Source organism: Callospermophilus lateralis, unplaced genomic scaffold (genome assembly GCF_048772815.1).
Source record: "Callospermophilus lateralis isolate mCalLat2 unplaced genomic scaffold, mCalLat2.hap1 Scaffold_386, whole genome shotgun sequence".
Taxonomy (NCBI): Eukaryota; Metazoa; Chordata; class Mammalia; order Rodentia; family Sciuridae; genus Callospermophilus; species Callospermophilus lateralis.
In genome coordinates, this window is record NW_027514285.1 from 641,379 (window position 1) to 666,845 (window position 25,467).

Here is a 25,467-nt window from a genome sequence, read left to right on the forward strand (position 1 = left end):
TTATTTAAAGACAGGATCTCACTAAGTTGCTTAGCGCCTTTCTGTTGCTGAGGCTGGCTTTGAACTCCCAATCCTTTTGTCTTCACTGCCCCAGCCTTTGGGATTACAGGTGTGCGCCACTGTGCCTGGCTGATTTCTTTTTTTTAAGCTTCCTTTTTTGTTTCTAAATTTTTATGACAGATTGTCATGTGAATGCACATCTGGCATTAGGTTGAAGCCCTGTCAGGAGACTTTCCTATTTTATTTTTTCATGTGTTTTTGGGCAAGTTTGGGGGAGGTTGCAAAATTTTAAATGAGAATTCCCCAAAGTCTGTGAACAACCAGTGGTTTTATGAGATATATTAAATAGTCTTGAACATAGTGTAAGAGAGATTTTCCTTTTAAATTCTCTTTAAAAAATGCAAATTTTTGTCCTCCTGAAATAATTACAGAACCACGGGAATTTGCAAAAAGATTTTGGGGAGAAGAATCGCGTACAGCCTTCACTCTCCCCCTTTAGCACTGACATTTTGCACAACTGTGGTACAATAACACAATTGAGACATTGGCGTTGGTACAAGCCATGGAGCATGATCTGACTTCATCAGCTGTGCGTGTGCCGGTGTGCCTGAGTGCAGTCCTGTGCAGGTTTGTGGAAAGACCACTGTCCCACCAAAGCACCCTTGTGCTGCTGCTTGGTAGCCGCATGTCCCTCACCCTGTTCCTAACTCCTGCAACCACTTATCTGTTTTCTTCTCTATAATTTTTTTGTTCTTAGACAATTAGATATATGGAATAATAAGTATGTAACTTTTGAAATAGCCTTTTTTTTAACATTCAACATAATTCTCTTTTATGCCTTCTGAATTGGAAAAATGGGTTTAGTCTGTAATCAGTATGGTGTTTGAGTTAGCTGAGGCCTTTTTAAAATTTGTTGAAGTGTAACATGTATACAGAAGATTATAGAAATCATATGGAATCGTCATAGAAATGAATTGTCGTAGACTCCACTTGCACACTGTGTGAATGAGCCATTAAACTATGGCTTAGAAGGAGGAGGAACCAGCAATACCTCTAGGGTCTCCCGCTGCCCCAGCTTGGCACTCCCCAGCTTCTCCTCAGAGATCCCCACAATTAGAGATGACCTGCCTGGGTGAACTTGGCAGTTTTCATCATATACTCTTGAACCAGACTCCTTTTGCTCAGCTTTGTGTTTTGGAGATTCGCCCTACTGTGGCGCATTGATTTACAGTATTCTCTTGCAAGACTGAGCTTGTCATTCATTTTCATATTGATGGACATTGGGGTTGTTTTCAGTGTCGGGCTATTACACGTGGTGCAGTCATGGTCATTCTTGTGCCCGCCTTCAGGTGCATGTGTGAATGCATTCAGTGGAATTGCTGGGTCCTAGGGTGTGAGTATTACCTTAAGTTAGTATTGCTAGAAATTTTTTTCTGATTGATTAGACCAGTTAACACTCCTACCAGCAGTGAATGAGAATCCAGTTGCTTCTTTTCTTTAGAGGCCCACCTTTGGCATTATCAGTTTTTAAGATTTTATTTGTACTGAGAGCTGTGTACTAGAGCTGTGTACTGCTATGCCACAGTGGTCTTAATTGGCATTTTCTTGATGACTTGCCATCAGGCTGACTTCTTTTGTGACTACTCATCCAAGTCTTTTGCTCATTTACTCATTTATAGGAGGGTTTTCTGTTTATTTGCTTTCCCTAAAAATGCTGCAGATATGAGTTCCTTGTTGGATATGTGCATTGCAAGTATCTTCTCCCACTCCTCGGCTTACCTTATCACTCCAGCAATGGCGTCTTTTAAATAAAAGATGTTCTTAAATTTAAAATGTGAATTTTAAATTTAAAAAATCATAAAGGTTTTATGATTAGTGCTTTTTTCTTTATTTAAGTATTTCTTGCCTCCCCCAACATCTTGAGGACTTTTCCTAAGTCACCTTCTGGTGATAAAATTTCCTTTTACATTCCTGTGTTTCCATTAACATTAAACAAAGACCAGCTCAGAGATTTCCCAACACCCTGAGAGGCCTATGCCATGCTGGAGTCAGTGGTGTCTGTCGAGCAGGAGCCACTCAAAGGACGTCCCACGCACCAGGAAGCTGCCTCCGTGCACCTCATTTGTCAAAGGGAATGTCAAGTTCAGAAAGGGGAAGGAAGGCATTCCATAAATCACAGCTCTTCCACTTATAGGCAACAATGGAAGCAAAAAGTTCAGGAGGGCTGGGAATTATAACTAGGCGCCTGTCCCTTGCCCCTAGAAATTCCCAGCTCCATTTCCAGCAGGCAGCCACCGCAGGCCACAAGGACAAGGACCCTGAGGTCCCCTCTGCCAATTTGGTGACAATTGTCTTAGCTCCAGTGCGCTTTTCCTGGTGTGACCCAACAACAACAAGCAATTAGCATTTGTAGTATAGTTTGGAGTTTTCAAGTCAAACAGGAGGCATAAGGCTATATGGGATCCGCGTTGCACTTGATTTTCAGGTTCTAACTCAGACACTTAGTAGCTGCTAAGCTCAGTTTAGTCTCCCTGAGTTTCCATTTGTTCCTGTGGGGAATGGAATGATATGCCCATGTCTTATGGTAATTATGAAGATTTATTCTTATGAATTAGTGAAGAAACTTCCAGAGGGCCTGGAGGTTGTTTGCACATTCCTAATGGCCTCCAAATCACTACCCTTTCAGCTATTTCTTATGACTCAACCTTCATATAACAGCTTTCCCTCCAACCTGTGTATACCCTAGCAGAGTTGGGATATTGGGAGTGGAGTGTTGGGACTGGTGCCCCTGATTCAGGACTCACATGCCATGTTCTGACTGTGCCCTGTAGCTTATGGGTCACAAAGACCTCTTTGGTATTAAAGATGATGCACACACGCAGTTGGCTCAAGGGCTGATGTACCCATGGGGTGATTTAGGTGGTAGTAGGGACCACTGCAAAGTGTCTGCAGTGCAGAGGGTGCTAGCAAGGGACAGACCTAATGAAGCATGGGGTGAACAGGGTGGGGTGAGGCAGGGGCCCATCTTCACCTCCCAAGGAACAGAGCCCAGGGCTGGGAGACAGCAGGCACCCTACTCAATAGAGGTGTTGGGAGACAGCCCCGCTTGCTTTAAGAGAAAGTATGTTCATCCTTGATGACTGTCACTCTCCTTTCTCCAAATTGTGACACATCTCAGATCTTAAATAATATATTCCTGAAATGTTTGTTCACACCTTTCTGCTCACCCACATGCTTCTCAGGATTAGAGCCTTTTTCTTCCTAGAAGCAATGGAAACGTAATTTGATGGTAAAATACATGACTTCTTCTTTTTCTAGATGGTGGGGGAGCTTGCCTGAGGAAGTGGATGGCACTGCTGGCCCAGATCCGCTGGGGAGCCGGGTCCTGGTGCCAGGGAAGGGGCTCTCCCTCAGCCTGGCTGGGAGCTTAGCAGAACACTGACGAGGGCTGAATTGCTGTGAATGAGACTCCCATTTATTTCAAGCATTCTTTAAGCACAACAATTCTCTCATGGCTTGACATAATAATAGAAATATGTTATAGTTCATCCAAGATTTGTCTTTTGCTTTCTGCTTATAGATGTTTAAATTGCCTTGAAACCCCTTTTTTCCTCCTTCATTCTGCTTGATCATTAATGCACCTGTCTTCCTCCACTTTGTGTCCTGAAGGTTGAAGGAAAGGCCTCCTTGTTGAAAGGCAGTGTTGTGATTGGCATGTCCTTGGCCAAGGACAGATGTTTCTTTGAGAATTTAAACTAAAGGAATTCTAAGTTCTTGTTCCAATTCTGTGTTGTGTTTGGAGTTCTTTGGCTGGCAGGGTCCTCACTTCTTGCTGTCCCCAGGGTTTATCTTCTTGTCCCTGGCACGTTATCCCAGCACACTATCTCAGGAAGGTCTATGCTTATGATGGGAGGGTCATTTTCCGAGTACTCATATGTTTAAAATGCCCTTAATTGTCTTGATTGTGGACTGGTAGTTTGTTGGTAATGGAGTCCAGATTCCAATTCATTTGTTTTCAAGCCTTCGATGCAGGAACTGCCAACGAGGAGTCTTGTTGGTTTGATGACTGCACTTTGTCCTCTCCAGGAGTCACAGGAGGACCAGCTGGGGATGCCGTTGGTCTCCCCTGTCCTCCTGGATTTCTGGTTCTGAGACATGGAGGTGTCCTTGGAGCCATTCATCCTTGCTGTGGATTTGGCGAGGCTGCTCTTGCTCCAGAGAAGCAGGCTTTGCAGCTGTGCTGTTAGCAGCTGTTACCCACTGTGTCTGGGGCCTGGGGTCCAGAGTGCAGCCCATCTTTGGCTTTGCTGTGTCTGGGCCTGAGGCAAGGCAGGGCATCTGGGTGGGAGGGTGTGTGGAGGAGGCTTTCCTCCTGGCTGCTTGGAAGAAAAGAGGGAGGAAGAATCAGGGGTCAGACATAATCCCCAAGGACATGCCTCCAAGGACCCACTTCCTTCCACCAGCTCTCACCTGAAGTTTGTGCCCCTCCTGGTAGTGCATATCAGCCTCTGGTGGTTCTGGGTACTTGCTGCATGGTCATCCCTTATTGCACAGCCTCTCTCTGGCTCACTGCATGGCTCCCATTTGCTGTGTGGCCCCATCCCGTGGCCCCTTCACTTCCTATATGCCTCTCTCCAGGCACATTGCAGGACCCCCGTTCACGTGTTGCCCCACTCACATCTCCCCCATTCCATCCCCCCTTGCTGCAGGATACTTTCAGAGAACCTCTTTAGAGCACCAGTGCTCACCGGAAGCTTCCCTGTCTTCTTGCAGTGCCCAGTAGGTGGACAGCCACACCTCACCTGCGAGCTCCTGCTCCTCATCATGGCAGGACCCTGTCCCTCTGCCTCCCACGCACAGTGCAGATGGCAAATGAACAGTTCCTGGTCCAGGATGCCTCCTCCCAGTGGGTGTCAGCAGGGCCAGGGAGCCGAGTGGCATCATGTGTCAGCCGGAGCTCTGAGGCCAGCAGGCTTGTCTCTGGTGAGCAGCCTCAGCTCTCAGGGCCTTGGTTTCCTTTTCTGAGAACTCAAGGAAGGCCTGGTGGTGTCTTGGGTCCTGGCCGGCAAGTGCCTACAGAAGGCCTGCTGGCTGTCCGCTTGCCAGTCCTGCAGCCCCCTGGGACCAGCAGGCTTTTCCCTGAGGGGAGTCATCCGGGATGTTCAGGTGCCCCACATCTCCTGGGGGCCCTGGGATCCTGGGACACCTTCTCAGTGGTGACCCACTTGACTATTTGCATTTACCCTATTACGTTTGGAGCTGTCTAACTTCTGGTAGGGATGGGTTGGTTCACTCCTACTTGGGAGTTTTGTGGGCTTCGCCAAGTCAGGTGCTAAGGTGGAGGTGCCACTGGAGACTTGGATTCCAGCACAGTGGCAGGTCTGCAGGTGAGCACACCAGGTGCAAGCAGTTGTGTGTGTCACAACTGGGCAGGAAGTGCCCTGGGATCTCAGGGCAGTCCAGGGGATGTGGGGCATCTGTATATCCAGGAGGAGTCCCATTGGAAAAGACCTGCTGGTCTCAGGGGGCTGGAGAGCCTGGCAAGATGACGGCCACCCAGTGCTCTATAGGTAAGAATGACAGCTCCAATGGGGGAGGCCTGTGGCTCAGCCCCGGCTGCTGTTAGTACTCCCATGTGTAGGGATGATGGGCTGAATTTGGAATCCTCAGGGTCTGCCTAAGCACTGGCGTTTTATTCCAGGGGCAAAGTGAACTAGTAGCTGTTTTCAAAGTTGTCAGAACAGACAACAATAGAGTCTTTCTATTTTAGCGTCCTCTTCATTAGCATGCACAATGCGGAGGCCAGAGTTACTGAAGCAAAATCAACAACTTCTGATTAATTTGCAGAGCTCAACCATGGGATCCTTCTGAAATTGTTACCCAGTGCTGCTGCCTGACTGAGTCACCTTGTGGAAGGGCCCTTAATTGGGAACAGGCTCACACAGCAGCAGGGACAGCTACAGAGAAGGAATACCAGGGCCGAAGCACCAGAAAGCAGGTGGCAGCAAGAGACGAGAGCACTGACAGTCACGGTGACCCTATCTGTCTAGAAACACGTGTGCCAGAGGCCAGGGCTCAGAGGGAAAGGAAAAGCACATGACCACCTTTAGAAAACCAGGAAGGTTTCTTGCAGCAGCTGGCCTTGTTTATAATGCGCCTTGCTCTTCCAGGTTGCCCGCCTCTTGGTCTGGAGACCCTAAAGATCACAGACTTCCAGCTCCATGCCTCCACGGTGAAGCGCTACGGCCTGGGAGCGCATCGAGGGAGACTCAACATCCAGGTACCAGCCCTTCTGGTGCATTCTGCTTGCAACTCCGATGGCTCCAGTCACAGATGCGGCCAGGGTTCACTGAGCTCGGGTTGGATGCCATGCATGGCATTTAAAATCTGTTGGTCCGGGCTCTCACGACAAATGTGGCATCGCTGCGTAAATCTCACTGTGCAGAGAGCATGCTGAGATGCCGAGAGGGCGTGTCTTCTTCAAAGATGGCCTTTGGTAGAAGTAAGGTCCCTGGCACCTAGACCAGGTGGGTCTGCCTCCCTCTTGAGCTTGTCCCTCCACAGGCCCTCTGTCTGGGAGGAGCTGGAGCAAAGCGAAACAGGCCTAGGGACCTGCTTGTGGCTGAGGCGTGGGACAGAGAGGTGGTGGCACTGCTCCTCCTTGGCTCCCTGCCAATCTTATTCTCTTCTCATCTCCACTGTGCCCACCTCCTCCAGGCTGTTCAGTGACCTCAAAGGTCCCTCGAGGTCGAATCCTTAGTGCTTTCTGGGGCTGGGTGCATCCCGCCTTTCTTTCTTCCCTGAGGCTCCGGGGCCACTGTGACCTTGGCCCTCCATACTGTCAAGTGTCCCTCTCAAGTGATGGCCCCACACACTCTACACACCACATGGTTCTTGACTCCACACCTTTCCTCAGGTGGGTTTCTCTGCGTGGAACCTCTTTGCCTCTCACAGTAGAAATCCCCGCTGATCCCTGCTGTCCCTGCTCCAACAACTCTTGTGGCCTCTTAAGTCAGCCCACATGTATTCCCTCACAGTGTGGCAGTTGGAGGTCTCACTGGGTGAGGTCAAGGTGTGGGTGGGCTGGTTCCTTCTGGAGGCTCCGGAGCATGTGTTTCCTTCCCTGTCCCAGCACCCCGAGGCCGACCTGCTCCTGATTTGCGGCCTTTCTTTCTTGGGAGTCTGCAGGGCGGGCCGAGTCCTTGGGAGCAGCTGTCTCTCTGCTTCTCTCTTCTATTCACTTTTGAGGACCTTGTCGATTATGCTGGGCCTGTCCAGATGCTCCAGGACCCTCTCCCTCCCCTTCTGCAACCCAGATCCTATCTGTAGTCTCCATTCCTCCTTGCCATGTAGCCTGACATGTGCACGGGACATGGGTCTCTTGGGGGACACGATTTTGCCCACCTCTCTCGGGTGCCGTTCCCCGACCCTGGCTCCGGCTGGTCAGTTCTTCTCAATGAAACGTCTGATCTGTCCTGCCCTGTGTTGCTCTCTCCTGTTCCACATTTCATTTCTTTTTCCCCATCCGCTCTGTAAAGCGGATGCAGGTTCCAAAGCCTTATGCACAAGTGCCATCTTGCTCAGGTCCTTCCAACCGTGCTACACTCAGGCTAGTGACTTCTAAGTGGCAGTGTGGACCCCTGCGGTCATTGTAAGTGTGCTGTGCCAGAGGCCCCTTCCCAGGGAGTGCAGGGGCTCAGGGTTTTCTAAGACTTGAGCCCATCCAGATTGGTTTAGAAATACTCCTTTAAAAAAAACTGTGAAGAAACATTTGGTTTTATACAACTGGAAACTACAGAAAAAAAATGAATAAAATAAAAATAAAAACAACAACAACAAAAAACTCCTGTATTTTACACAGGAACTCTGAAAGGAGTTTGACCAGAAGTTCCCGCTGTCAATCCCTGAGTGCCCCAGGCACCTGGGGGCCTCCAAAGGGGAACCAGAGTCAGACCCAAGGGGTTAGATCCACATGGGAGCGTGGGGCTGTTTTGTGCATCGACAAGGGGGGCTCATCTGATGCCTTCGATGCTTTCTCTACAAATGAAGTTATCCTTTAAATAAAGGAGCCTATATTTATTCATGCTGTCTGCCATCAATGGCAAGGCCCTGTTGACCCTAAACTTGTAGGGCCTGGAGTGAGAAGGTGGGGTGCTGACCTGGAAGGACTGTCCACCAGCAGGCTAGATGGGCAGAGCATAGCAGCAAGAGTGCCAGGGTCAGACATGCTATGTTTGAGCTTGTCTTGGAATGATCACCTCATGTCTCTGAGCCTCAGTTGCCTCATCAGAAAAATGAGCCTCCTGAGCGTCCACAGGGTTGATTGAGCAGGGACAACAATTCTGAAGCATTTGCTGGGTTACCTCGTTCCTCTGCTGAACACGCCTGGTGGCTCCCAGCTGTTCTTTGAACAAACCCCCAGTTAGTCCCTGGGTGCCCGAGCCCTCTCGGTCTCTGTGTGTGTACCTGTCTCTGAATGTTTCTTTATGGTGTTATCTGAGCCATCCTCCATGAGAGGGGCCTGGTCTTCAGCTCCTCTCTCCCCGGATGCCCCAAAATAGTCCCTGAAGCACACAGAGAATGTGGCCAGAGAACTGGCTGACGTGGACAGAGTGCTCATGGCCTGCCTCACTGGGCTGTGCAGCAGGCCCCTGGTGGATGTGTCTTGTGCTCACTTCCTGGCCATCTTACCTCCTCCTTTGTCCTTTACTCATGAGAGACAGAGTGCAGGGAGCAACCAGGCTCCCCACCATGAGTGAGTCAGCAGAGCCCACTCCCCTGCCCTCCGTCAGGGTGGATGGAAGTCACATTTGTCTTTATGGGGATTTTTCTCTTCAGTGGTAGATTCTTTGCCCTGATGTCCCCTCACAAGAACATCTTGAGACCTGCTCTTAGAGTGTGAATGTGCTGCTTTAATGGCCAGGGCGAGGCCACCCATCCCTCAGCCTCTGGACACCACCTGTGCTACCTGGTGTTGGCCCCAGAGTGTGGAGATGGGCCAGCAGCAGGCTCGATTCCAACCCCCACAGCAAGTAGACTAGGTCGGGCCCCCGCTGGGGTTTGTACCTCCCCGTCAGCTCCATAAGCTTCGTGATTCCGCTGCCGCAGGTGCACAATTAAAGTCAATCCAAAAATACTTCTCCCCACACATCACGGTTTCAAATGCAACTTAAAAATAACTACATCTTGTCTCACATATGAGTATTTTGTAGGCGTGTCAAGCTAATGGGATTTTAAGTGCGAGAAACAGCAAGGTGTCAGAATTAGAAGTCGTATTTTAAATACATATTCTGTAGCGCTCGTGGGACGTGAGCATGTTGAGTGAAGCCCTGCATGGGCTCAGGGCTCTCTGGGCACACAGTGGCCACAGTCCAGGCTGGAGCACACAGAGGCACAGGCTGGGAGGCTCCAGTTAGCTGAGTGGCTTTAGTGAGATGCCCACCTCCTTGGAGACTCAGTGTCACCATCAGGAAAGCACGGGTCCCACCTCTGACTCTGTCCTGGTAGTGTGAGGACAAAGAGGAGTAAAGAAGGAGATTTGTCCCTCCGAGGCCTTGTTCATACTCTCAGGGGACCTTGCAGAGTGCCTCCTCTGGCCAGGCACAGAAAGCTCCTGCTGACTGCCCACCTTCCAGAGGCTTTGATTGTGACAGGGAGACCCTGAGAGGTGTCCACACTGTGCTCAGTACCTTGCATATGTGGCTTCATTTATTTCTCAACAGGAGGGACAGGGTGCTCAAGTGACTCAGCTAGGATTTCCCAGGAGGGGTAGATTATGAATCCCAGCAGCTTGAAACCTCCATTTGTTGCCCAGCCAGTGCCATAAAGCTGCTTCCCACGGTGGCAGCTGGGGTGTTCCAGCTACAACATCTGGAATGATGGCTTGTCTGTGTTCCTCTCTTTTCTGACAGGGAGCACATGTAGATGTACTCATCTGTCCCCTGGCCAGGTGATGAGCCCCTTGCCAATCATGTGCATCCTGCTTTCTTGGGTCCTCCTGCACAGTGTCCATGCAGTGTCTGCACACGTGCTTCACACGGGCTTTGGGACAGTTGCTGCCATGCATATGGGTTCCATAGCGACAGTGGAGCTGTCCTGAAGGAGGGTCAGCTGTCATTGACACACTTTCTTCTATGTGATTGGCAGACGCAGGAATGATGTCATCATGACACACACAAGTAGCATTGGTTCATGTGTGATTTTTGCTACTATAGCCATCGTTTGATGTTGTGGGGGTTTGGTTCCAGCCCCCCACTCTTTGGATTCCAAAATCCATAGCTACTCAAGTCCCTTAAATAACGGCTGTGTTTGCATGCAACCCACCATATCCTCCCATATATTTTAAATCCTCTCTAGATGACTTGCAATACCCAATACAGTGTAAATGCAGGCTCCATGGTTGTTATTCTGCATTGTTTAAGGAGTAATGATAAGAAACATGTATGTGTTCAGCACAAACACAAATCCTGATTCGGAAGGGTTTTGATTCATGGTTGGTGGAATCGGCCGGAAGGCCCAGTGTGCAGTAATGTTGGTGGGACCAAGTCCCAGCCCCTGAGCATGGAGTGCACTAGCCTGGGCGAGTGCAGAGTCTGCAGAGAACAAGGTCCTGCAGGATCCTCTCACCTCTTGTTCCTCTGACCCAGAGTGGCCATGTGCTGCCTTGTGTTCTGATCCTTTGTAAGCATTGTCCTTGTCCCTGCAGCTCAGCAGCTCCACTCTGCCTTCTGCCCCTTCCCTCACCTGCCTGTGCTGTTTGTTTGCTTCTCTAAAGCCGAATCCTATCATGATTGCTGCATTCTACCTGTCTAAACTGTGCTAATATTGTTAGAATTGATTGTTTTTGAGTCTTCTGATTATGGAGCTGCGTGGATTTTTGGAAGGTCTGGCTATTACCTGGTTTTCTCCATGTACTTGGTTTTTGTGGTGCAAGATATTGCAGACTGTGACCTTTTACTGGAAAGCATCTGCCAAGGTGTAGCAGAAGCACCTCCCTCTTCTGCCCTCATTTTAAGCAGAGGACTTTGAAAGAATCCTCCTAGCTCAGCTTACAGCTTCCTTTTTTTCCAAGTAGACTTTTACTTGTGTTAATTTAATAATATAAGCTCAGAGAGGACACCAGGACAAGATAGATTTTCCAGGAATTTCAGGAGAGAGTCAGGCAGGCGGAAAGTGAAGGCTGTCCTCTCCCTATGATTACTCTTCCAGTGTGCACAGGACCGTCTATACTCAGTCCTGAGAGGAGGCTTGATCTCATGTAGAAAGCATCAGTGGGCTCTCCTGCTCTGGAAGCCGCAGATTGGAAATTGACATTCCGAGTCTCCAGGAGAGCACGTTGACAATTGCCTCTGAATTGCTTCCAGTCACTGTGCAGAGGTAGCCCGGTAGTTAGATGGGTTGTCTAATGGCAGCTCTTCACCTGTTCCCTTCCCAGAGCATCCTCTGAGGACCCACTTTCCATGCTTGTACTCTAAGGCAGGGGGTTCATAGGTAGCGCCCCCTGCTCAGTGAGGTGTCTCACAACTGCCAGGGTGCTGGGGCTTCCTTAGCTGGAGATTTCTGAGCTTCCTGCCTTGGCTGTTTTGAAGGGCTGGTTTCTATCTCCCTTGTAAGTCTTCAAGGTTATGGTTGGGAGAACCCAACCCAGGAGCAAAGGAACTCTGAACAAGTGCCCGGGGCAGGTATCCCTAGGTTCCTGCCTACAGCTGAGACTGTAAGAAAGCTGGTGCTCGGACCAGAGCTGGGAGGGAGGGGCCAGTGCTTAGAGTCCCGAGACGGAAGGTGGCACCACATTCACACCTCCCGCTGTCTCTGTGATGGTCTGGCTGCCATGTCGGACACTTGGTGGCCCCCATCTTGAGTTTTAGAGAACGCTCAGTTTGGCCTCACGTTGTTCCTTTTTCCTGAACTGTCTGGATATAATAGAACCTCTCTCTCCCTCCACCCTGGTATCAGCATGGCTTCTCTCTGGTCCTTTAAGGGACATCTCCAGAACACCTGGATGCTGGTGTTGGGACCCAATTCCAGCACTCTGATCTCTTTTCACCTGAAATGAAGGGTAAGCCTTGAATGTACCCCATGCCTGTGGCTTCCTGGGTGCCTTCTGTTCCTGACGACAGGAACTCAGCTTTAGAATAGGGAACCAACAGAGTTTTATCCTGCGGTTGGAGTTCATGTGCCTGGGCACAGCCCACACTTGGCCCGGCTGTACCTGGGGCCCCCTGGCCAAGGTGGCGACTATGCCTCATCTGGTGGGAAGAACCTGGAGTCATTTTCTCAGCTTTGCCCCTGCAGGTCCTGTGCCTGCCGACGCTGGACCCTCCACCAAGTCCTGGACCCTAAAGCCTGCCCGGACCTTCGACCTTCCTCACTCTCTAAGCTCAGCCTCCTTTTGGTTTCTGCCTGCACAGACCTCGCTGTGACTCAGCAAGTCCTTCTGAGGGGCTAGTAGGGGCAGGGCTGCGGAGGCAAAGCGGCGGCTGTCGTTTTTGAGTCTGGGAATGTTGCATCTTTTCTGATAAAGGGCCTTTGTTCTACATCTGGCTTCAAGCAACAGTCTAGGAGACAGTTTGGGTGCCAAAACCCTGGAATTTTTGATATTTGGATTTTTATGAAAATAGCAGCACCAAATGCTTAAAATTGGACTGCCCCAGAAAACTAAAAATGTGTGTTTACCGAAATGATGACAGTGTGCTGCTCTTGTTTCTTACAGTGGAGGTCCAAGGGCCCAGAGCCCGGAGCCTTGACCTGTGGTCATGGACTGTGAAGGAACCACAGGTACCTGGCCCAGGCGTAGCCCCTATTCTGCTTACCACGGGAGTTTTTCTTTAGTATGTCACTGAATGTCTTGAAATTAGTACTTCGTATAGCCTTCAATATCCCCAGAGGGAAAGCCCTGCTTTAGAGATGCGGAAGCCCAAGTCAGAGGCTGAGGAGCCGCCCTCTTCCACAGCCACTAAGCACAGAGCTGAGACTCAACACCAAGACCCCTGGGATGGAATGCAGTCCCTCTAGCTTCACATATTTATAACCAACTGATTTTTGAAAGAGCAAGAACGTATGTATTGAAGGAAAGCCTCTTTAGTAAGTGGTGCTGGGAAAGCGGGATATGCATATACAGAAGAAAGAAAGTAGACCTCTATCTTTTACCATATACAAAAATCAACCCAAAAGGCTCAAGAGCTTAAATGTGAGGCCTGGCACCGTGAAACCACTAGAAGGAAGGGGAAATATTTAAGGACACTAGTCTGGGCAGAGATGTTTTGGGCTATGACCCCCAATAGCATAGGCAACAAAAGCAAAAATTGACAAATGGGTTTATATCAAACTAAAAATCTTCTGTACAGGGATCCATCAAGAGGGAAGAGTTCATCTGCAGAATGGGAGAAAACAATTGCAAACTATTCATCCCAAACAGGATTGATTTCCAGAATATATAAGGATCTCAAGTAACTCAATAGCAAAACAAAAACAACAAACAACAAACAACCCCCACAAAAAAACAAATAACCCAATTAAAAATGGAGTGAATGGCCTCAATAGCTATTTCTCCAAAGAAGAGACATAAATGACCAGCACCATACATGAAACATGCTCAGTCAGCATCACTAATCAACAGGGAAATGCAAGTCAAAACTGCAAAGAGATACTATCTCACCTCAGTTAGAGGGGCTGTTATTCAAAAAGGTGAGCATTAACAGATGCTGGTGAGCTTGCAGAGAAGGGGAGTTCTCATCGCTGTTGGCAGGAATGTAAATTGGTGCAGGTGTTAAGGAAAATAGCATGGAGATTCCTCCAAAAACAACCACATGACCTAGCGGTCTTACTGCTGTATGTGCATGCCGAAGGCACCGAAGTCAGCACGTCTAAGAGATATTTGCGCTCTCCTGCTTATTGTGGCACTGTTTATCACAGCCAAGGAGATGGAATCAACCTGAGTGACCATCTACAGGTGAATGGATAAAGAAGTGTGGTATATACTCAGTGGAATATTATTCAGCCATAAAAGGATGTTGTTTCCAGAAACATGGATAGAACTGGAGGATGTGTGTTAAGTGAAATGAATCAGGCATTCATTTCAAATAGACAAATACTGAAGGAAAGCCTCTTTAATAAGTGGTGCTGGGAAAGTGGGATATGCATATACAGAAGACAGTAAGTAGACCTTTATCTTTTACCATGTACAAAAATCAACTGAAAAGGCTCAAAAGCTTAAATGTAAGGCCTGGCACTGTGAAACCACTCGAAGAAAATTCCACAGACACATACTGCATGGTCTTGGAAGCTAAAAAGTTGAGGTTGAAGAAGTAGAGAGTAGAATAGTGGTTACCAGAGGCTGGCAAGGGAGTGGGGAAGAGAGAGATGGAGCGAGGATGGTGAACGGGTGCAGGTGTGCTGTCGAATGGGAGAATCACTTCTGATGATCTGTAGCACTGAAAGATGCCTGTGGTTTTCAACAGTTAATTGATTATTTCAAAATAGCTTCTTGAGAGGATTTTAACGCTCCTGTTACAAAGAAATGGTATGTGAAGTTTTAGATTTGCCAATTACCATGATCTGATCCTTGTACATTGTATATAGATACTAACATGTCACTCTGGACCCCATAAATAGATGTATAATTACTACATTATACATATATCATAATTAAATTAAAAACCAGTCAATTAAAATTAAAAAGTATATAAAATGAATGTAAGAATAATGTAATAAATGAGGTGAGATGATGAAGGGGGTAAAGGAAGAGGCTACAGGAAGTAGAAATCACGATTTCACTGTCTGTAGTAAGAAGTTAAAAGAAAGTTTCTAAAAAAAATACAGAAATAACTATGCTACATAAAAGGCATGGCTACTAAATCAACCACTAAAAGATTAAACCTTTAAAATTTCCAGAGGCAATTTGCACATCGAGCAAAGAAAACATGTCAATTGCTAAAATAAAATAAAAGCTAAAATATCTATATATTATTTATACATAATATATAATATAATTATATGTATTTTAAAAAAACAAAAGCTAAAAGCAACAATAAAAATAGACAAGAAAAATTGATGACTTAGTGAATATCTGTCAGTGGACTAAATTCACCTAGTAATAGAAGGAAACTGATTTGTCATCAAATGAATGTGACCCCAGGCCACAGTAGAAGTGGACCTCAGAAAAGATGAATCGTGCCTGTACCCACAAGGGCTTCTATTTCTTGGGTGCTTATTCGTGCCAGGACTGTGAGAAGTTTTTACCTGTGATTGGTGTCTCCAGCCCAACGGTTCTATCATGTAGATTCCATTGCTGACCCTAGTTTAGGGACAGGTAAATGCAATGGGAGACACTCAGACGTGAACTGTTGAACCAGGACTTGAACTGGGACAGCATGGACGGCAAGGGGCATTCCATGTGGAGCCGCCTCCCTGGAGTGCAGGGAGCCTGGCCTTTCTTTCCATGAATTGCTGGGAAGTGAACCATTGATGGTTTGTTCTGAGAATTCAACTTATCCCACAGTTATCCAATCTTAATGGCCAAAGTGTTTCTCTGATTTTAGTTGAATTGAGTTAGAATGTTGATGTAAAAATATTCTTTAGTTTTTTTTTCAATTAGTATATTTCTGTCCTTATGTTTCCTTTTATAAAACAATTAACAAATGGTTTATGGTGTATTTAATAGATTTCGTTTTTCAGCATTTTTAATTTCCAGCTCTGGATCTATACTGGTTTTCTGGGCCAATGCAAGGAAATAATTAATATAATTGTTTTGAGGTTTAAAAAACATCTATAAAACCTGTAAGTATTTCTTTTTATCTGACTTGACTGATGATTGAGGTCTGAATTGGGACGAGGTGTTTTGCTAATTTGCAGAAGGATCAACTGATTTGTACCTGGTCAGTTTTATAGGTTTATCACAGAGATTTATGGAAGGCAGACAATTCAGATGGCATTATGGCCATTTGATGGCAGATTAGTTACTCAACTGTACTAATCAGATGTCACATCTAACTTTTTTAAGTAACCCTACCACCACCCCCCAAAGTGGTAGCTTGTCAGTAACCTGTAAAGTTTCAGCCATTGCTTCTAATTTTTTTTCTCAAAAATATTTTAAAATAAGCATCATTTTATTTTCTGTCTGGATAGCCCTGGGCTACATCTGCAGAGGAGCAGCTGTAAGTCAATTATCTTAGAACTGCTAAATAGTTACATTCACTTGGATATGACTTTTTAATTTGCTTCCAGATGTTTTTGCATTGCTTCTCATGAAAATGAGACAGGAACAGTGCAGACCAATGGCTTCACTGAAGCAGAGGATTTGGGAATGTACCATTTTCTGTACAGACAATACAGCAAAACACCTTGAGTAATGCCTAGCACACAGTAGGTTCTCTGTAGACACCTGGAACATCAAAGAAAAACAAAAGCCTTCCTGCCTGCCACTCTGGATAGCTACATATCCCTTCGTTTTGCTTTTTGAAGTTAAAAAGTATGTTTAACAGTTTTGTTAGAAAGTAGAAAATCCAAGTGTTGAAATGATTATAACAAAAAACTGGGTTCCTGTCCAATGCACTCCCCATTCCATACCACCAGTGACAGTCCTTAAGCTCTGTGGATGGGACAACTTCTTTAAACTTTTTATTTCTTTGGGAAATTTAATCTTTATTTTGAAATAATATGAGCAGAGTGACATGTAATCATTTGTGAATTTTTGACTATGTCTTTTGGATTCTTACCATGCAGAATGAGGCTGTCAGTTCATTTTTTAATCATTCTCTTGCCCCTCTTTAATGCTGCCAATCAAATTCTATCTTAGTATTTGAGTTGATCCACATTCAAGGTATTTATTATTATAACAGTATAAATATGACTTTTTTAACTTAATCAAGAAGTATCATACTTTTGAGCCTAGAAAAAGTCATTTCGTATTTCTAGACATTTTGTTTTCCTAGGACTACCTCAATTTTTTTAAAAAAAAATCTCTCCATACCTTTATAATGACTGGGTCCTGTAAACACCTGGCAATATAATTTTCTACAAGGTCAAAACTGTTGAATAATTTTTAGTTCTGCTTTTATTTTTTATGTTTCTGTAGACATCCCCCAAGGAGCCCTTGCCTGCTGCATTCTGAGCAGATTCCTCTTGGGTCTTCTGCATAGATAGCTACTGCCTTGGAACTTCCTTCACCATCATTCTGAGAACTCTCCTATGTTGAAGCTCTTGATTTCTGGATCCCATTGATTCCTCTTTCTTGTTTTCTGCCTTATTTTTGTGGAGTGCATCCTTGAGTAGCTTCATGGAAGTGGTGCATGAATCTATTTTACTATCACAACTGATTGGTTTTGCTGAACATAAAATTCTAGGGTGAAAAATCTTTTTGAGAATTCAGAATTTTGAAGGCCTGGTCTCTCTAATCTTGCAGCTTCAGATGCTGCTGTTGGGAATTCTGGTACCATCTTTATTCCTCTTTAGTTTTATATGCATTTGCTTTGCTACTTATTTCTTCTTTGGTAGCTTTTAAAATCTCCTCTTTATTTCTGATATTTTGAAGTTTCATAATGACATGCTGTGTTCTTTTGTTAGCATTTTGGAGATTTAAATCTTTCAGATATGGGAAATGATCTTATAGTTTTTTATTTGGCACATCCCCCCCCCCCCCAAGATTCTTCTTGATTTTTTTTCTCACTGCTTTTCTTTCTTTCCTATTGTCTATTTCTGTGCTTATGTTTTTGTGAGATTTTTCCAATTTTCTCTTTATGGCTTTTACAAATTTTAACCTTTCCAATCCTAATTTCCAAGACCCCTTCTTGTTCATTGCTTTTTCTTTCTCTGTTCTTGTTTTAGGCAGGCAAGATGTTCTTTCTGGAGACGTGAAGAACAGTTTATCTGACGTTTTCTTCTATCCTCTGTCATAGTTTTGTTTGTTTGTTTATTTTTGTTATAAGCATGACTGCATAGTTTTCTAGCTGAGTTGAGAGAGGGAGCTGGTGCATTTTACTCTCATTTTGCTGATAACCCCTGAGACCTTCACAGATTCCCTGCCTTCCCCTGTGCCTAGTACACCCAAATCCAGAGGCTCTTTGGTTTGCTTTTTATTAGAAAGATTAAAAAAGAATTTAAATTCTTTGTGGAGTGAGGGTAAGGATGTAGGGCTCTAATTGTTTTCTGACATGCATTAGAAAGCAATCCCCTGTTTCAGTCCCAGGTCACCTTCGAAAGACACCTTGAAATGTAAGTTCTGAGCTTTTCTAAAGTTTAGGTGGCTTGCTTCTCCATGTGCTGCTTAGAGGTTTGCATTCCTTCTCCTCTGGAGTCATCCAGGATTCTTCCATTTGATCTCAGATATTCATGTAGTGTAATTTAGGGATTATAAATGCCTTCTATTTTTTGCCAGAGTTTGAGGTTCTATTTCTATATCTTTTTTTCTTTGCGAGGAAAATCGAGAAAAGAACACGGAAAAAAAATAAGATATTTCCTCCATCCTCTCGAAGCGGAGAAATTCTATTTGGTTGATCTTAAATAGATAATGTCAGTTTTTCTCTTTGTTATAGTCTTAGTGACTGCCACATTTATCTTTCATAAAACTTACTCTGTTAGGTGCATTAATTCTTTAAGGTAAAGAAATGATGCACATAACTTCATCACCTTGAGAAAATTACATTAATCCTCAGTTAATTTGCTGCTATAGTAGAATGAATCTTACAGTGTTAAATCATACATTTAAGAATCAAACTTTTTATTTCAACAACTCTTAATTAAAATTTCTCCTAAATTTTTCAAGTATTTCCCTGTATTATTAACCAGAAAGGGACAAATGTGCTGTCTTCCTGGTTCCTCACAGGCATCTTATAAATATTGCATGTTGCAGTGTGGCACAATTTGGTGACATCTCTGAGGCTGGTACCTCCTCTTTCATTAATTCTATCAGGTGCTTGTCCTTTAAGTTCAGTAATTGATTTTAAGGAGGTGGCTGTCACCTTGCAATGAGTCATCTTCAGGCAGGGCTCTCCATTCCCCTGACACTGAACTGCATTTAATTGACTGGTGTCTTCAGAAAGAACTGAGATTGGCAGCGGAGGCAAAATCTCCTAGCTAACAAACCAGGAACCTTAAATTTAATTGCAAATTCTGTTCAGTAGATGTTGATTTAATAGCTGAGGATAGCTCTTCCATCCAGGCTTCTGGGATTCCATATTGTAAACATCTCAAGCCACAGGGCGGCTCTGTGCTAGTTGACTTTGCCTTAGGCCAGGATTATACAACCTTGGCCTCCTGGACATTTAGGCCAGGCTGTTTAGCATGGTGGCAGTTTTCCTGTGCACTGTAGGATGTGACTGTGGAATGTCCAACAAGCATCCCTGGCTTCTACCCAGTGGAGGCAGGGACACCCCCACTCCCAGTAGGGACAGTCAAAAATGATTCCAGACATTTCCAAACACCCCAGAGGGGCAGCATTGGACTCCTGTGAAGGACTTTAATGTTATGGGTCTCCTTTTTCTTCAAGTTCTGTATAATTCTGTTCTGGGTGTTTGAAGTTGTAGAAAATATGACAGAAGTTAACTGGAATTAGTTGCAGAATTCCCTGGAATTTTGTGAAACTTGAGAAAATTCATAAACCATCCACATTTCCACATTTTGCCAGGGCTAACTGAATTACACTGCTTTAAATATTTTGATAAGTAATGTTTATGGAGTACAAACTCTGAGCTCACCCTATGTGCCAGACCCAGTTGTAAACACAACCAACATCCTCAGGGAAAAATGATCATTGCTTCCATACCGACAGAGGGAGAAACCAAGGCTCAAGTTGGGGCCTACTGCATTTAAGTGGCCAAGTTAGGATTCCTGGCCGGCCAGGTAGGGGGACCTCAGAGCCAGAGCTCTGTGTGATGGCTAATTTGAAGATGGCAGTATGAGTAGACTAATTCATCTGCCAACCAGAGGACAGGGCTTCACACATTGTTCACTTTTATGTCCCTGTTCCCTGGACCAATATTTGACGTATGGCAGAGGCATAGTGAAGGTTTGCTTTGCTAAATGAATGGGACCATTCTAAACTGCAGTCTCGCCTGTGGTTGATGAGGAAAGGGGAGTCACAACAAACAGTAAGTGCATGTTAGGGCTTCATGAGAGGAGCTGAGTTGTGATATTGTAGGTCATTAATGTGTTGCAAATATCTGTCATTAGCAGGGTAATTACCTTCCAGTGCAGAAAGGAAGCAGGGGAATAATTACAGCCCTCCGGCTGGATTCTGGGCCTCCTTGCTGGATGGCGGGCTGGGAGCTGAGATGCTGTGCTGAGTAGAGGCCCCACCACTTCCTAAGAATTAGCATGTCACCAGTACATGGGAGCATTTGTGACACACACGTGATAAGAGCAGACTTTCTCTGACGGTTCTCAAAGGCAGAACCTGCAGCCCCTCGGGGTCCTCACAGACATCTCCAAGGCCATCTGGTTATGAAGAGTGTGGGTTTCTGTTGACAAGCAGCTTCTGACGCTGGCCCTCATGTGAGGCGTCAGTGCTGTGTTTGTACTCCAGCATTTGCCCTCAGAGTTCACGGAGGTGGGTGTCAGGGTGGCCTGGGACTGCGCAGGCCGCAGGGTGGTCCTGATACAAAGCCTCTGTTGGTTCATAGGAACCCTTGGCCGTGATGTCACTGTACGGTGAACTGCACCTTCCTGATGCCCATTAAAAGTCAGGCCCTGTGCAGAATTGGAGTCGAGGCAGGGAGCGTGAGCTGACCTGCCATTCTCTTTCCAGACATCTCATTCATTAGGTCCTTGAGAAACAGCCATGGAGAAGCAGAGTCATATAGCAGTGTTTTGTAACAATGGCACCAAGCGAGGGAAGGCCTTTCGCTCCAAGACGGAAGCCATGTCTCCATCAAGCACCGGGTGTCATCCGGACACAGGCCAGATCCAACTGAAGATGAGATCACAAGATTGCTCTCATTTACTGTGGTCATTGAGGTAGTGAACAATGGGCCAAAGAATTAACAGTTAATTATTTAATAGAAAAACATGTGCATCTGCTGTGAGAATTGAGCCTTTAAGCTGCATGAGTATACTGCCTTGTAAAGGGAGATCTGCTTGCTAGAGTTGATTGCTAGACGGGGTGACCACCCATCCCAATATCCTGGGACACAGGAAGTTTTCAATTTATCAACCAGGACAGCCCCAAGCAAACCAGCACATGGTGGCCTCTCTCTGGTTAGACCACATCTCAGTCAGCAGAATCAGGGGAACAGAGCATTTGGGGAGTTTGGTAAGGGGAGTCTGTTGGGAAGACAGCTTTAGGTACCAAGGTCTGGAGTTTGTCCCTGTAACTAGGGTGTCTCTGAAGAATCAGCTGTTTTTCAGCATATGGGATGTGCCCCGAAGGAGACAGGAGCCAAAGCTCCGTCTGAGACAGTCGGGCTTGTAGACTGAGGCAGCTGGGGCTTCAGATGGGAGCACGCTGTTCCAACTAGCTTAAGAGAAAAAAGTGGGCTGATGTCAAATCTTAGGAGCGGGTCTGATTTTGGCTTCAGGTTAGGGTAGGTCTACTGTCTCAGGGCCTTCTAGGTCAGGGCTCACTTGGTCTCTTGCAGACAGGCAGGTGGCCACTGATGACCAAAGTCATCCTCTCTTCAGAGAGATTCCAGTAGGAGAGACTCCTCAGCTCTGGGCTAAGAGACTTCTGGTGGCCCCGTGTGGATCCTGGGATCACTGGGCCCAGTGACTGTGGCCAGAACAAGTGTGTTAACTGGCTGGCCTGAGTCACATGGCAGGGCAGCTCCCTCAGAACTCACAGGGAAAGGGATTCTTTTGCCCACAGAGGGAATTTGGGGATGGACAACTGGGATGCCAATTGCTCTGTGTGCACTCATTACTTCAGTGCGTGGCTCCTAGTAGAGCCTCAATTAAAACCTTGGCCAGTCAGAAGAAATGGACAGGAAAGAAGAATTTTTTTCAGGATAGGGAGACTGAAAGTTGTGCAAACTCGCCGTGGCTTTGAGACAGTTCTGGAACTTGTACCTGAACCTTTCAGCAAACTGATTAGTCTTAAGGAAGGAAGAATATCCCAGACACAAAGTTCTTTTGTACTGGAGGCTCTCAGTTTTTCTTCACTCCTTTTCACAACCTTGAAGGCAGAACTTGTGTTGGAAAACAAAGGGGGCTTTCAAGTCCTTTGGAAAGAGGCCCCAGAGACTGGGGCAGGGTGTGGAATAGCTCTCAGCACACAGCTCTGGTTAGGTTCACTGTAGATGACTGGGTAGGTTTGGTGGAAATTAATGCAAAAAATACATGCTTCTCGTTTGCTTTGAAATCTTTGAAATCTACAGGTTTGGAATTCAAAGGGAAGGCAGAAGGACTTCTTGGAACCAGAAGGACCGGCATGTTCTCAACTGTGTGACCTGGACAGGCCACGTCACTTCCCAGAGCCTTCGTCTTCTCTACTTTAAATGGGTAAGCAGTGCCCGATTTGGAGATGGCTCTGAGGATGTACCTGGTGCCTGAGAGGACTTCCTCAGCTCAGTTCTGGGCACTGCTGTTGTTAGGACGTGGGACGGTTAGACAGGCTGCCACTGCCTGCTGTCCTCAGTCCCAACAGACTAGCAACAAAGGCTTCTGTTTACTGTACACCACCCGTGGGCCAAACGCCGGTCATTTAAGGCTGTCGCCTCCTGTCCTCCTCAGAGCACCCCTGCAAGGCGTGGTTGCTTTGGGTCCTTTTCCATAGGAGGAAATGGGCATAGACCAAGTAACTTGGCCAAGCTTACGCAGCCAGTGGGGGTCGAGTGGCAGGTTGAGTGGAGAAGTTTGCACAGGCTGCGGGTTCCTGAGGGCTCTGAGGCCCAGGCCCTGCCCACCTGCTTTGTAATCAGGATGCACTCCGGAGCACACCAGGACCCCAGAGGAGCTCAGCTCTGTGACTCAAGGCCTTCGCACCGCTCTGTAAGTGGGTGTGTCTGTTCCATCCCACATGGTGATGCCATGGGGCCTCTCAGGTCCTGCGGTCAGGGGTCCGAGGCTGGATCTCATGTCCAGCTGTGTAGATCCAGTCAGTGCCTCATTGCTCAGCCCTTATGCAACCCAATAGGGTAGATTCAGGTTATAACCAAAGCCAGGGTCCCACTCTCCTGTACCCCCACATCCTGCTTTCTGCTGGTCCACCTGGTGAGCAGCCCCAGGGGTTCCATCCACCAACTTGGTCACTCACTCCACCAGAGAGCTCATGGCTGTGTTGAGCCTTTGCCACTGTGAAGTTGCTGACCTGTGAGGGTTGCCATGTTGGGCTGGGGTGGGGAGGGCCCTTGGGGGCCTGAGGAGAGGGCAGAGACTTCATCTGAGTCACCCCTGCATCCCTCTTGTATGAGACCCATATCATTCATTCATTCCATAAACATGACGGGTGCTTAATCTGTGTACAGGCACTGAGCTAAGGACCTGTGTAATACTTAAGAAATAATCACTTGATTATTTAACTCTTTAATGGTTTATGGGCTTTTTACCAAATGTGCTTGGCCCAGCAGGTGCTTAATGCCTATTTGATTCATTAATTACTAATCTCCAGACTTTTAACCATATGTGCCTGGCATCGTGCCTGCATATCTTAACTGTGCAAGCAGTAAATTGAATAGACAAAATTTTCTTAGAGATCCTGCACCTAATCTCCATCATGTTGGCCTAGGAACTGGAAGTTGGAGTGAACCACAGAGTAGGAGGATTAAGCTGGGGACAGCGTTTCTCTGCCGAGTGTGCGTGTGTACCTGACTGTGCAGGTGTGAGTTGCGAGTGTGTGCATGCACCTCTCTGTCAACAGGGCACAAGCAGATCTTCCTCACCCTGAAGCTGCCACCTTACCTTGTCCTCACCGAAGTCAGTCCAGAACAACTGGCAAGTCAGTGTGGAGCTGGCCAGCCCCGTTGCTCAGCTCAAGGCCCAGGACACGGGGAGTGGGCAGATTCAGCAGCCAGTGTTGCCTTTGACCATCCCTAGGAGTTCCTGCCCAGGAAGTTTCTTCACTGGGAACCAAAAGGGAACCCCCAGGGTCAGCTCCTAGCAATCAAACCCAAAACACTTCTGCCAAGTGGGGCCCACGCGGAAGTATCCTGCTTCGGCCTTGAGTTCCTGGCTCTCAGGGCCTCAGATTTTCCCTGGCCTGGACCCGGGAGAGGAAAGAGCCTGGCAGAAGATCAGTGACCCTGGGCCACCTGAAAAAGCAGTGGCCACCTCGGATGTTGACAGTAACCTCGTTACACAGCAGTAGGTGCTGACATTGGCCACGAATGCGCAAACATCAGGCCAGTCAAGGCAGATCCTCTGGTGATTCTACAAGACCCGCCAGTGAGTGATGTCTGGCCAGTGAAGTGCATTCCCGTCCACCCTCCTGCTATGCCCTCCCTCCCAGAAACTTTCAGATGCTTTGCAAACAGCAGCCGCCAAACAAACAATAAGTTCTCCCAGGAAATATTTCAAAGCATCTTTGATGGCACTATCCAGATGAATGCTTTCAACGTGGGTCTGGTTCCTGCTTCTCAGCTGACCACACATCCTAAAGGGAAGAAATATGAGCCCTGCTGCAGGTGGCGACAGGCGCTGGGCAAGGCACTTTCATTCAGTCACTTGTTCGTTCCACAGACTTGTATTGAAGAGCTGCCGGATGCCAAGCACAGTGACAAGAAGAGGACATAGAGGAGCAGGGGAGATAGCAGACCCACCCTGAACCTCATATTCTAGTGCAGGAGGTGGACAGGGAGATACGGTCGTGACCCAGTGCAGCCCACGCTGAGATGGCAAACACCCAGGCAGCAAGGGACCCAGAGGGGAAGAGAGTCTGGAAAGGTTTCCCTAAGGAACGGAAGCCTTGGATGAGCAGGGTGGGAAACCATTAATTAACTAACCAAATTTACATTAAGCACCTGCTTGGCCAAGACTATTTGTTTAAAGATCGTCAACCCTAGAATAGTTAGATAACCCAACAGTCACTCCCCGGACCCAGCCAGGAACCCAGGGCAGTGTCTGCAGAGGAGGCACCCGCTGAAGATGCCACCTGCAGGACCGACTCTAGGTGCTGGTTTCTGCTTTTGTCTTCAACCCTGAGCCCCTCAGCACTCTGCCTTCTGGGTCTTTCCACCAGCCAGGATCATACCAAGCTTTACTTCCTGTAGTTTGGTTGTAACAACAATAGGTATTCTTTTTCTTTCCCAAATATGAAGTTTTATCATAATAGTGAATAGGCCTTGTCAAGGCACACACAAGTTCTCCTCCGCCTTCCCCCATAAAGAGTCCTGTCGTCGCTGTGGCTGGGGACGGGGACATGCAACTCTGAAACTCATGAGGAGCTCATCCGGAAATATTGAAAATGGCAGCTTCAGTCCTGCCGTAGAAGAGATGCTCTGGGTTCACGCACAGTAGCTCTGTCATTTTAAATTACTGCCTAATCTCAAAATTAAGTCACCCTGATTTTCTTGCTGTTGTGTGACTCCTCTGAGCCCTTCATCT

At 46.8% G+C, this 25,467-nt stretch overlaps 1 protein-coding gene across 1 annotated transcript in view; it reads left to right on the forward strand.

The window, feature by feature from the left end:
• The window catches only part of LOC143387394 (endothelin-converting enzyme 1-like), a 68,252-nt gene that overhangs the window by 7,008 nt on the left and 35,777 nt on the right, over positions 1-25,467 (forward strand). The window contains 3 exon segments of the mRNA XM_077108289.1: positions 4,832-4,983; positions 6,171-6,280; positions 23,843-23,918. Coding sequence (XP_076964404.1) covers positions 4,832-4,983; positions 6,171-6,280; positions 23,843-23,918 — 338 coding nt within the window.